Consider the following 12950-nt stretch of genomic DNA (forward strand, 5'->3'; position numbering starts at 1 on the left):
AGTATCATGCTACTGTCAAACCTAAGCTTACAAAAAATATTTTGGTTAAAACTTTTGTGCAGTTTTAAATTTAATAAAGAATACTGAAGAACTTTATATGTATTTTACGTGAAAAAGGTTATTCATATAGAAAAATTTCTGCCATGTTTTTAGCAGCAGAACTCAACAAAACAAAGGTAAACAAAATTATTTGAAACAAAAAGAAAAGGAAAAAGTATGCAAAATTATGATTTGGCCTCATCAACTTTTTATATTAACATTTTATTCTTTTTATATATTTAAAATCATCCTAAAATGTATTGCATTTACTGTTCCTTGCAAATATTACACATGAGCAGAGACTTTTGCACGGTAGTGTATATATATATATATATATATATATATATATATATATATATATATATATATATATATATATAACACACATATAAATATATATATATATATATATACATATATATATATATATATATATATATATATATATATATATATATATATATATATATATATATATATATATATATATATATATATAAACTTGAAATATAATATTTAACCAAATAAATTCAAAAGAAGTCAGAATAGAAAATATTTCCTGTCTATAATTACAATTCAATCTTTCACAATCAGTAGTTACCCATAGCAACAATATGAAAATTAAGTTATTTTTGTTTTTAATACAAACATCTTGCAATAATACCAAAAACAGCACTACTGATGATTATTTGAAAGGCCTCTAGTGCTAGTAGTTTTAATATATAAAAAAATATTTTGTATTAGTAATTTTTTTTATAATTATATTGTTTTTATTAAAAACATTGTGAGAAAAAAAGTTTACTGGATTTTCTATTTGTTTCACTGTTCTGACTATTTTTGAATTTATATACACACACACACTTACACACACACGCACACACACACAAACAATGTACATATATACATATAGAAATATTAATACATATAAAAAAAAGTATAGTCTCCTTAACTGTGGTGGCGCCCTCAGTCCTGGAAGGTGAATATAGTAAAAAAAGTATATTTATACATATTCAAGGGCTATTCTAAAAAAATGGGTGCAGTACTCTGCTAGACTTTTGGCCCTCATCTCTAAGTTAAAACTTAAGAACAAGGTATAGGATTTTCCTCATTTCTTGTGCTAAAAGCTATTGATATTTTTTTAAATTGCATATTAATTCAACAAAATTACATACAATTAAATTACAAACACACACTTGGTAGGATAAGACATGGTGTTTTAATCTATTAAAACATCTAATGCCCTCTTTTTTGCTAAAGATATTTATTTTCCCGCTGGACTCAAAATTTGATTTTATATTCAGTGTGTTGTTGATATATGACTGTGTGAAATGAATAACACATAAAAAATAAATTTAATTGTTGGTGCGAATGTATTAACAGTTAGTACTAATAATATTTAATAATAATAATTAATATTTTAAAATTATAAAAATTATAAAAAAAAAGTTTTATAATAATAATAATGAAATTTTAAACAAAATTTTTTATTTACATTAAAATCTCTGTTAAAGATGTCAAAAAATGCCAACAATGTATCATCCCATTAACAATGCATGCAAGGTGTAATTACTAGTTATGTGTTGTCTAATTAGAATATAGTCAGCTGATCCAATGTTTATGTATAATTGTTTAGATTTTAGGCAAATATTGCCATATAAATATATGCCAAGAGAATGTTACAAAAGCTATTGAATTTTTGGGATACTTGTGTCTCAGACAAATCAAAGTTCTAATCTTTTTTGGACCAATGTATAGATGACAGTGTAAAATAGTTGAGATAAAGAGTTCAAACATGTAAGCACAAATTTAAGAGTCAAATATGGAGATGGTTCTTTATGTAGCAGGACTCTTTCAAAAAACAAAAAAGTGCTCTATTTTTTTTATTACCAGCTTGATACTGAAAATCTGTTACCATTAATACAGTGAGGACTAGGGACAAACTTCATATTTATTCATGACATAAGCCCAAACTATAATTCATATGCATTGATAAAAGGTTTTTTCAGAAACAATGTTATCCAGCTTCTGTGATAGCCATCATTATCTCTAGGCCAGATTTGAATTGAAATGTTTTTGTTATTTAGATAACTTATTAGATTTTTTGATGTGTTTTTAGAAACTTTAGAAAAACTTGTTTATCTAAGTAAAAAAAAAACTTTTTTTTTACTTAGATAAACCATTATGTATAATAAATTTCTGAAATAAGAAATAATCTCAAATATAAGACTCTTATATATGTCTCAAAAGGTAGGGAAATACATTGACATAGCGGTAAATGAATAAATAGTGGCCATTGTATTTAAATACAAGTATAATCTAGATGTATACAACTTTATCATAAACTAATTAACATGAGCTATCATGGCAAAAAAAGTATATACTTTTTTAAGTTTTTGAAAAACTGTCTAGTTTAATGATGGCACTTTTTAAATTTTTTTAAATTACTTTTATAAATGTATTTGGATGCAAAATACCTACCACATCTAAGTGCACCGGAATAATGGTATTTTGCCTATCAAATCTTTTTAACATGACATTTGTATAAATAAATACTTATATGTAAAGAAACTGTATATAGTATGGTGTGGCAGTTTTTCTTAAACTGTGTACCACTTGTGCACACATAAGACCACTAGTGGCACACAGCACAGTTTAAGAAACAATGTTCTAGAAACTATATGTAGTGTTTTTATTATTTTGTAATATATCTGCATTATTTTTCTGGTTGACTTGTTTGCATTATGTTTGGAAAAATAATTTTTTCTTTATTGCAATATTTAGGTAACTACAGATTTATATCATCAATGCACTGAAGAGTTTAAAGGAACGTCAGCTTCAGCACCATTAGCAGCTGGTATTATTGCTTTAACATTGGAAGCAAAGTATGATTTTTTTTGTCTAAAAAGAAAAAACTTATTTCTCAATTGTTTTATTGTTTTAGTGTTTTGAAAAAAGCATGCTCCAATACTTATATTTATTAGTGTATGCTTCAGTTTTTTAAAATTACCGTATTTTCTTGAAATATATATTTTTAATTTATACTACTGTATATTTTGTATATTATATATTAGCGCTTTCTTTAAAGATGCAGTCAAGAGGTTATAAGTTTTTAGAATAGACATTTAATGTTAGAAGCTTACAAAGTTTATATATATTACAATTTTTGATAACTATGAAGTTTATTTCCAGAATTTTTATATGAATAAAAGCTCATTGTAGTTTGATAGTCTAAAGTAGTTTTACATAATTTGAGAACAAGATCCATCATGGTTATAGTATCTTCTTCTTGTGGTTCACCAAAGACAACTTTTTCAACAGGTGATGTATTCTGTTTTTGCGAGCTCTTAAAGTAATTTTTACACTTTTAAAATTTTTATTTAAAAATTTTGACCCCCCAAAAAAATTAAAATTAAAAAAATGATGATCACCAATAGATTAGACTTAATACTTTAATGCACACATCATCATGATTTTAATGAGTTTATTCAAATAACTACATCAAGGAAATACGGTAATAGTATTACTGAGTCTATAAATTTTAAGAATATTCTGTTTTGTAGTCCATTATTAACTTGGAGAGATGTTCAAGCACTAATTGTCCAAACTGCACAAATAACATCCCCTGTAGATGAAGGCTGGAAAAGAAATGGTGCAGGTTATCATTATAATCACAAGTTTGGATTTGGGAGGCTTGATGCAGAAGCTATGGTGAATGCTGCATTAACATGGGTTAATTTGCCACAACAGAGAAAGTGTACAGCTGCAGCTGGTTTTGACCATCAGTAGGTTTTTTTTTTAAAAAATTTTTAATTTAATTTTTTATTTTCATTTTTTTTTAACTTAAATGACTATTTTTATTTATTTTTTACAGAGATATTCCAAAAGGGGATTCATTACTGATCAAAATTCAAACTACAGAGTATGGATGTAGTTTAAATCCAATTACAAAGTTAGAACATGTTATATTGACAGTAAGTTTTGTGCATCGTCGCCGTGGTGATGTTAGTATTGATTTAGTTTCTCCAAACGGTACAAAAAGTGAAATGCTGAGTCCTAGAAGATATGATGATTCTGATGAAGGATTAGATGAGTGGAATTTTATGACGGTTTATAATTGGGGTAAAAAATAACAATATACCTGCAGCTCAAAGTGATTTACTTTAAAGCTGATTAATATAACTGAATTAAATAGCTCCAGCAAAAATTACTTATTTAATGGAGTTTTTTCCTTAATAGGTGAGAATCCAAATGGAGTATGGTTGTTAAGAGTTACTGATAATCCAAACCAAGATGATGCAATGAGTTTTTTTAATAGTGAAGCAAATGATGTTGAATCATTAGAGGAGCAAGTAATTGATACTCAAACAAAGCAAAATAAAGAAATATGGGAAAAAATGAGGCTTATTGTAAGTTCATAATTATTATAATATATACAATATCAAAGAAGAGACAATAAAGAAAGAAAAAATGTATAAATTTTTCTCGACAATCCACTTAAACACCTTATTAATTTTCTTTTGCTTTTTACACTGCTCAATACTGTAACTAAGCAACATTTTAAGATTCTTTAAAGCAATTAAGGAAGATATCAAAATATTTAAATCAGAGAATGTCCCGGGCAGCATTTTTTAAAAAATAATTAAGTAATTGAAATGTATTTATTATATATTATATATATTAGTTATATTTATTACATATATATATATATTTTGCGCTATAACGACTTCACTCATATTATTACTCCATTGAGCATATTCTATGGAAATTAAAATTATCACCCTCCCCTCAGTAATATACAAAAAAAAGTGTTGCCTTAACGTTTTTTCTTTTGTTGATTTTACTCAGTTGCATCACCTTAATGTTAAACATCATTGTGGAAAGTCAGCAACTATGAAGGAAAAGCATAACAAATGTTAGCAAAATGAATGATTTTAAGTTAGTAAGACATAAGCCTTACATAATATAGTAAAAAACAAAATTTTGTGTTTCGCCTTGAGAAAAAAATGGTTTTATGTTAATAAGTTGTAAGCCTTACATAATATAGTAAAAAACAAAATAGTTTTAGTGAAAGAAAAATCTACATTTTTTAGTTTTTTAGCATTTTATTTTTAGCATATATTTTGCATTAGCATTTTATACACAACTGCATGCTAAAAGTTTGGAAAATAATTAAATATAGTTGACTAACTCCTAAATTACTGTTTTTAATCATAAAAATAGTAATATATACATATAAAAATACTTAAAAACTATTAAAAGTACAAACTATCACCATATGGCATTTCTATGCAAATTTGTGGTTTTATACAATAAACACTCTCAAAACTGCAATTTCCATATCTACCAAAAAAATTTTTAGTTTGGCCCAAAATTTATTTTTTAAATTATTTAAATAGATACCTAAAACTAGGTAAAGTTTTAAATTTGAGTAAATCAAGCTAAGGTGACAACAAATAGTTGCCTTAATACAACTGTTGCTTTATAGCGCGTTTTTCAGTACATTTTGTCGCCATATATATATATATATATATATATATATATATATATATATATATATATATATATATATATATATTGCGTGTTTAGATAACATCAAAGATGTTATCTAAACACGCATTCATAGTTATATACATAAATTCATCATATATCATCATCATCATTAAGCATTCATAGTTACATATATATATATATATATATATATATATATATATATATATATATATATATATATATATATATATATATATATATTTATTTATTTATGTAAATATATAGAAAAGAAATATTTTGTGCTTTAATGCTTTAATATAGTTTGAAATAATTAATTTTTTAGATTTTGTTAATTCTTTTTTTGTATTTATATAATAATTCAGTTATTTAAAGTTTAAGTAATATTAAATTTATAATATATTAAAAACAAAAATTAAGTGTGAAAATTATTCAAAAGTTAAACGGATTAAATTAAAATTTTGAAATTTTGAATATAAACTTTTTAAACAGACACAATTCTTATATCAAAGATGGGAATAGGACACCAGAATTGTTAAAAACAGTCACAATCCTATTTTTTGGGGGTCAGAAAGCTCCATATAAATATGTTTAAGTTTTATATAAATAAATATTGTTAAATACAACCTTACAAATTATTTTTATAATTTTTTTTATTTTCACTTGTTTCAGAACCCAAACTTTGATGTTCCTTATCCAACTGGTGTGCGAAAAAATAATGTTGCAACAAAATATAAAGATAATGCAAATATTCAAAATATCGCGGCTTACAAAAATGGGAATGTGGAACCAATTACAGATAAAATTGAGTATGATAGAAGTGATATACCTGAAGTTTCAAGTGAGGAGAAAGAAAATGAAATTGAAAACAAGATCTCAGATAAAACAAACAAGCAATATGACGAGTATGTTGTTCCAGTTAAAAAAGGAAATCTTGCAGTATTTGATGAAAAGTTTCAGAATGTTCCTGATAAAAATGAAAATGATGAAAGTAAATTAAATGATTCAGATGATGATGTAGTTAGAGAGAAAAAAGATTTGCTTTCAGAAGAAAAAAAAGAAATACTAAACTTTTACAATCAATTAAGGAGCAAACGTAAAAAATTTAATACAAGAAGTGCTCAGAATGATGGAAAAATTAGTAAAAAAGTGCAAGTTCAAGAAGAAACAGGAACCCAACGTGTTCAAGTAAATGCTGGGTATGAAAATCCCAGGATCTCCTGTGAGAGTGGAAGAAACGATTGCTCTGGAGTTCTTTTAAAATTTTCTCTTACTTTTTATGGAACTGTATAAGAGTCCTACATATAAAAATGCTTATGGATAAAAAACAGTCTTGAGAGACTATAAAAAGATTTATGTTTATCTTATTTGTGTTGGTTGCCGTTGTTATATGTACAAAATTTTCTGACAATTTCTGAATCTAGTTGACATTTGTGTTATGGGTGTTTGTTAATTTTGTTGTATAAATATATATATTTATTGTACATATTTATAAATATGCTGAATATTTATATATATATATATATATATAAATGATGATTAGGTTTTTTAAATTAAAAAATTGTAGTCTTTTATATTGAAGATTTTTAGTTGAACGATTTTTTAACTTGTAAGTAAACAATGGAGTTATATTATTCCAAATTTTTTATAATTTGTGATTAATATCATAAAATTTAATTCAAATTTAGATTTATTTAGGAATATTATTAAAAAAATTTTGTTTACAGTTTTTGAGGCTGTAGTAAGTTTTGATGAAGTGTAATTCAGTTTTAATGAAGTGTAATTCAGTTTTGGATTTTTCAAATAATTAGAAAAGTTAGTATTTGGACCTTATTATGATTTTTTTGTTATAATTTTGCATGTTTTATTTACAGATTTATAATATCCTTTCTACTCACTATAAAGGTTAGAACATGTATTTAAAATTTAGTTCTTTTTTTTTCATTTTTAGTCCACTGCTGACTTGGAGAGATGTTCAAGCGCTGATTGTACATACTGCACAAATAACTTCTCCAGTTGATGAAGGATGGAAAAGAAATGGTGCTGGTTTCCACTTTAATCATAAATTTGGTTTTGGAAGATTAGATGCAAATGCAATGGTGAATGCAGCTCAAAGTTGGAAAAACTTGCCTGCCCAAAGAAAATGCACAGCTGCTTCAGGATTTGATCACCAGTAAAAAAGATTTTCATTTTCTTCATTTAAACTGATCTTTTTCCTAATAATGCACATTACTTTTTTAAATACTTCTTTAAGTTTTTATTACATTTTTTCTCAGGGATATTCCACGAGGGGACTCTTTATTTATTAACATTCCTACAGTTGCATGTGAGAGCAGCTCAGCACAAATTGCAAAAGTTGAGCATGTGGTTTTGACAGTCAGTTTTGTTCATAGGCGTCGAGGAGATGTCAGTATAGATTTGATTTCTCCAAAGGATACAAAAAGTCAAATGTTGAGTCCCAGAAAATATGACGACTCTGATGAAGGTTTAGATGAATGGAGTTTTATGACTGTTTATAACTGGGGTAAGTTCAAATTCACTGATACTCATTCGGTGTAACTCCCTTGTTGATACTTTTTTGACATAACTTTTTTTTTTTACCTTACCTTATTACCTTATTATTGCCAGTTTTTTTTTTTGTTTATATTCTATATTTGGATGAAGCAAAAGTAAAAAATTATCATAAAATATTTTGGTTTTTTTTTTTCATGAACTTTTTAATAAATATTTGATTAAAATGTAAAACTATTTAATGAATATTTGATTGAAGGTGAAAATCCGAAAGGTATTTGGCGTTTAAAAATTACTGATAATCCAAATCAAGATGACGTTATGAACCTCTTCAATGGTGATAATACAGATGATGTAGAGTCTCTCGAGGAGCGAGTCATAGACACTCAAACTAAGCAGAACAAAGCTGAGTGGGAAAAAATGCGCAAAGAGGTAAAATATAAATGTATTCAATATTATTCACAATTTACAGTCATCAATATTTACTGGTTTTTTACTATTTACGGTCAACAGTATTTTTACTGGGTTTGAGTTTTGATATTTTATAACAATTGCTTTTTCATTATGATGCAATAGTGCATTGATTTTATTATAGTTTGTGATTGCATTGTGACCATTGAATGCACCATTTTTACAATTGTTAAAAAAAATTATTAAAACTGATTTTTTTTGTATAACTAAAACACATATATTTTGATTATATCATAATTTGAATAATCGTAATTTACATTTGGGTTGGCAAGGTAATTTTTTAACTTTTGATCCGTTGACAGCTTCTTTGTTTTTATAAAGCTTTATTAAAAACATAAACTAGGGCATATTTTTTCTTAAAATCTACATAAAAAGTTTGTTTTATAAAATACTTGTATAAAATCAACTTTTAAAATGGCAAATCTTAATAGGAATTTGCAAGAGCAAATATTAATAAGGATGAATAAAAATGAATAAAATTAAATATTGAATTACTTATAACTAATGGTGTTGAATCATTAAAATGGTGTTAGTCATTACAAACACTGATTCTTATTACAAATGCTTATTAACATTTGTTTTAAAAAGAATTTTTTTTTTTAATCTTATATTGTTTCTAATAATAATTTGTATTTCAATAAATTTGTATTTGTTTGTGTCGAGCATAGCGCAATCAAAGTTTTTATTTTTAAATTGTTCAGTTTTTAGGGTTTAAAAAATACTTGCTAAAAAAATGACAAAAATAAATATTTAATATAAACTAAGTAGTTTTTATTATTATATGTAATAATAAAACATTTTATTAAATATTATAAATATTTTAAAAAATATCTATAATATTTATATATTATAAATATTTTTATTAAATGTTTATAATATTTTTGATGTTTAATGATTTTGTATGAATTATAATGGTATGAAATTGTAGCAAGTAATAACTGGGATAGCAAGTAATAGTTGGCAAGTAATAGCTGGGGTAGCAAGTAATAATTGCGGTAGCAAGTAATAATTGCGGTAGCAAGTAATAATTGCGGTAGCAAGTAATAATTGCAGTAGCAAGTAATAATTGCGGTAGCAAGTAATAACTGGGGTAGCAAGTAATAACTGGGGTAGCAAATAATAATTGCAGTAGCAAGTAATAGCTGGGGTAGCAAGTAATAGCCAGGATAGCATGTAATAGCTTGGATGCGAGTAATAACTGGGATAACCAATTACTAGCCAAACTAAAAAACTTTTTTAATTTTTACTGTTGCTTTTTAATCTCATTTCTTTATTTGTTTTAATTTTTCCATATATTTCCATATATATATGCTTTAAATTTTTTCTCTTTTAATCTGATCATTCAATTTAACGTAGCTTAAAGTGATGTGAGAACAAATTTCTTTTAAATAGCTTTTTTTTTTAAATATCTATATACAATTTAATTTAAAAACATGAAACTTGTTCTATGGAAGCAGCTAATCTTTGTTAAAGGTACTTTTCACACATATCAGTTTGTTTAATATATATCAGACAATAATATGCAAAATTATTTCCTATCAGACTTGAATAGATGACAGTTTCACTTGACATTATTTGAAAAACAGCCTAATTTAATGTGAGATTAGAAAAAAAGAAATGAGTTTTTATTTATTTCCAATTCTATGTATACAAAATACAAATTATTTGAAATATCATTTAAAAAAAATAGAAGAGCAGATGATTCCACTTGCGGTAAAGACAACTTAATTTGGAGAAGGATTAACTTGGACTAATTCAAATAATAATAATCTACAATTTCAGTTACACTACCATCATTAGTCGAATTTGCAATCGACTCCATTTGTTTTTCAACAATTTTATCTATTGTTATTTCAGATTGAGAATTAATGGTGTTAATTTTGTCATACTGAAAACTTGATCCAAGCAAGTTTGCATTGTTCAATAACAAATTAAGTTAGGTGATTAAATTACATATAAAAGGGTTCTAAGGAAGTTAACCACATGCACATAAACCAGAATAGTATCAGCGTTTGTGAATGCCTTTTAAGGAGGCATTCACAATTGCTGATACCATTCTGGTTTATGTGCATGTGGTTAATTTCCTTAGCATCTAAAAGCTTATCATATCTTGACAATTAGTATTGCGCTATATTTTTAAACGGTACAGTATGGTCTAATGCATGTAATTTGTAGTAAAAATGTGCTGGCATTTTGATAATTGTAATGGCATTAGAAAAACCAGCCTAAATATGACAACAGTATTCCAAACAGGGACATATAAGAGATTTGTAGAGATAGAAAATGGAATCAGGATTAAGATATGCATGGTTACCATGCAAGCATGGTAAAGTATGGTAAGCAGTATGAGTATGGTATGCTAACTTTGCAATTGATTGTATATATGGTTTCCATGTGAGGTCACTAATTAAAGATAATCATAGATGACATAAAAAAAAGAGGGTTACCGTTCATCAATCTCATTGAGAAAGTTGCTATTCATCAATTTGTCAATAGTATTACGATAGCTGTTTGCATTAAATAACTGTGTTGGAGTTAAAGTTCACAAGCCACTGCTACTGCTGGATACTGCTACACTGGCCACTGCTAGCCCCAATCTGTTACAAATCTGAGGTCAGATTCAAGGTTGGCTGCCTGTTCTAAGTGAATCAAAAAGTGAAGACTTTGTATTATTCCAATTTTATCATATTTGTATTCTACATAAAAGATGGAAATAACAATATAAAGAGGAAATAACAAGAGAATAAGGAAATAACAATAGAAGAAGGAAATATCATTGGAAGAAGGAAATAATAATAAAAGATTAAAATAACGATAGCAGAAGGAAACAACGAAACAAGAAGGCATAACGAGAACAACTATCTTATAAAAAACTTGTTGAATTTCAAAAAACTATTTAACAACTTTTGTTACTGGGGTCAGTTTTAAAAATTCTAAAAAAAGCTCTTTAAAAAGGGGTCTGAATAAGACTGGCCATTGATAGGTCAATTTGCCATATATCAAAGCTAAAATGTTGGTTTATTTTTGGCAAATTTCTTTAATTTGATAGCTTTAAACGTTCTTTTTTTGACACACAAATTTTTGCGTTTACAATTTTTGTATATTTATGTTGATTCCTCAATTTTTGTTTTTCCTAATTTTTTAAAACTCAAAGCAACTATGATTTTTTTCTCTCTCAACATTATTTCTCTGTATGCCTTGTATATAAACATAAAGTTAACTCCATATGTTTTGTATGTGAACACAAAGTTGTATTTTAGAAATAAGTTTGTACTCTCAACATATCTCCATATATCTTCTATGTGAACATAAAGTTGTGTTTAAAAAATGATATGTCGAAGAAACTTTTCCATTGTTAATGGTTTACCTTTTTTATGTTTAAAATTTTTTTTTTAATACGAAACTATTATTAGAAGAAATCTTGAAAAGCTAACAGTACTAAGTTTCTTTTTGATAAAAAAAAACTTAATTGGAATTTCCAAATTTGGCAATAAACAGCAGCGAGTCCAATTTATACATGCTATCAAATAAAAAGATTTTCAATTTAATTGAAAAGAAGCAATCAGTGCAATCTAAAAGAAGCGACGAAGTAGAACGATTAACAATGAATCGATTGGAAACAAACTTAATTGCCTAACAAAACCAGAAAATATAACCAAATTTAAGTAATTTATGTTATATCAGTCATGCGTAATAAAATTTTTAGTTTAATCCAAGAACAAATTTGAGGATACTATAACATCAATAGAAATCTAATTATTTTAGTCAACTCATCACAAAGCATCTCGTCAGCATGTTTTAAAATTTTTTAGTATCATTAGTGCTTTTTTAGCGTTTTCTCATTTCTTCTGTTCTTTTTTTACAGCTATTCACGAAAACGATTACAGAACTTTAAGACCTAATCTCCAGTTTTTCTTGAATAAAAATCTAACGGAAATAGATATCAAAATAATTTTTTTTTCCAATTTGTTAAATAGGTTATTTGTTAAAAGAATAAAAAAAAAGTAGGTTTACTTAGAAATTTCATTAAAAGGTAGGTGATACAAATTAAGAGGTGTCACAAAATTTTAAACGATTTTATTTAGGATCAATTATTTGCTAATTAATTGATGAATCCGGTGCGAAAATTTTTTTTATTTTTAAATAAAGATAAAATGAGTAGTTAACAATCAAAAAATTCATCACAACATTATCAGGCAGCTTTTAATTCATTAAAAATCAACTTGAAATATTTTAAATTTCAAATTAATTTCAATTGCGTGCAAATGGGTTGAAAATCAGTTTCTAGTGAGATCAAGTGGCAAGTTATTAGTATGGCGAAGACAAAAATCACACAAATGTTCAAATAGGCAAAATACTTCACGTTTCTGAATATTGCGTTAGAAAAACCATCAAAACCTGAGAACTTACCAAGGTCGTCT

At 26.1% G+C, this 12950-nt stretch overlaps 1 protein-coding gene across 5 annotated transcripts in view; it reads left to right on the forward strand.

Annotated features, from left to right (window-relative positions):
* The window catches only part of LOC100201910 (PC3-like endoprotease variant A), a 99276-nt gene that overhangs the window by 83150 nt on the left and 3176 nt on the right, over positions 1 to 12950 (forward strand). For 2 of the 5 annotated variants that reach the window (XM_065793659.1, XM_065793655.1), the window contains exons 10-14: positions 2821 to 2921; positions 3600 to 3821; positions 3911 to 4158; positions 4276 to 4445; positions 6220 to 7084. In XM_065793659.1, coding sequence (XP_065649731.1) covers positions 2821 to 2921; positions 3600 to 3821; positions 3911 to 4158; positions 4276 to 4445; positions 6220 to 6840 — 1362 coding nt within the window. In that variant the 3' untranslated portion in view covers positions 6841 to 7084. Of the gene's footprint in view, positions 1 to 2820; positions 2922 to 3599; positions 3822 to 3910; positions 4159 to 4275; positions 4446 to 6219; positions 7146 to 7498; positions 7721 to 7823; positions 8072 to 8317; positions 8491 to 12950 lie in introns of those variants that run through there. The other 3 variants (XM_065793656.1, XM_065793657.1, XM_065793658.1) reach the window with 2 other exon arrangements.

This window comes from Hydra vulgaris, chromosome 03 (assembly GCF_038396675.1).
Source record: "Hydra vulgaris chromosome 03, alternate assembly HydraT2T_AEP".
Lineage (NCBI taxonomy): Eukaryota > Metazoa > Cnidaria > Hydrozoa > Anthoathecata > Hydridae > Hydra > Hydra vulgaris.